The 917-nt window shown below is 33.2% G+C and overlaps 1 protein-coding gene across 2 annotated transcripts in view; it reads left to right on the top strand.

Annotated features, from left to right (window-relative positions):
• The window catches only part of RXFP2 (relaxin/insulin-like family peptide receptor 2), a 65870-nt gene that overhangs the window by 38925 nt on the left and 26028 nt on the right, over positions 1-917 (top strand). For both annotated transcript variants that reach the window (XM_008585787.1, XM_008585786.1), the window contains exon 8: positions 18-89. In XM_008585787.1, the coding sequence (XP_008584009.1) occupies positions 18-89 (72 nt within the window). The remainder of the gene's footprint in view (positions 1-17; positions 90-917) is intronic.

Raw genomic sequence — 917 nt, 5'->3', positions numbered from 1 at the left:
TGGCTATGTTTTGTCAGAATTCTAGATGACAATCCTATAAGCAGAATTTCACAGCAGTTGTTTACTGGATTAAATTCCTTGTTTTTTCTGTAAGTATTTATCTGCCTTTTAATACATCTGTCTGCAATGACATTTAACAGCAGCTTACAAAAAAAGAGCTTTATAAAATAATCAACACCGCTAAAATTTTTATTAGAAATAAAAACCTTTTATTAAAAGGTTATTAAAAACCTTTCCTGTATTTCCAGACACAGTAACTGTTGACATTCCCCGCCATGCTCAAAGGGAACAGCCAACCAAATTATGATGTAAGAGTATATTTCAAGCCTACTCCTTGACTTTTTTGATGCCCTTTCATTTCCTTTAGTCCTAAGACATATTTTTATTTGCAACTGGCCATAGATAGTATTCACTTTTATGTCCTAACTACATTTCAATCTATTAGAATCTCCCAAAAGTGCAGCACCAACTCCATTTTTAACAGAGGACAATGTGCCTTTGCCCAGCAAGAGTCCCTGAAAACTCCAAAATCTTTGCCCTACCATCACAGCTGTTTTCATAATTACATTTTTACTGCTTATTAATACACTAGAATGATTTATCAGCAGGGGATTATTATGTTCCTTTACAATTGATTGCATAACAGCATTATTTTTCCATTTGTCTAAAGAGACCACAATATCGTAAATTAATCATACAGCTTAACATGCACATGAGTTGTTTTCTTTCCCTTAATTCCCCCTACTATCACTTCTTAGATTTGATACAGCTTCCAACATGGCCCTTTAATAATATAAATGATTAATGTTTCCCTTAAGGAGAAACATTGGACATATGGCACTGGAAATGATTGCATATTTGAAGTTTACAAGAAAAAGTACCATGAACCTCAAAATCATTACCCAAATATACTTTTG

The sequence above is a fragment of the Galeopterus variegatus genome, unplaced genomic scaffold (assembly GCF_000696425.1).
Source record: "Galeopterus variegatus unplaced genomic scaffold, G_variegatus-3.0.2 Scaffold3712, whole genome shotgun sequence".
In the NCBI taxonomy this organism is placed as follows: domain Eukaryota; kingdom Metazoa; phylum Chordata; class Mammalia; order Dermoptera; family Cynocephalidae; genus Galeopterus; species Galeopterus variegatus.
Note: the sequence above shows the minus strand (reverse complement) of the source record. Positions and strands in the feature narration are given on the sequence as shown.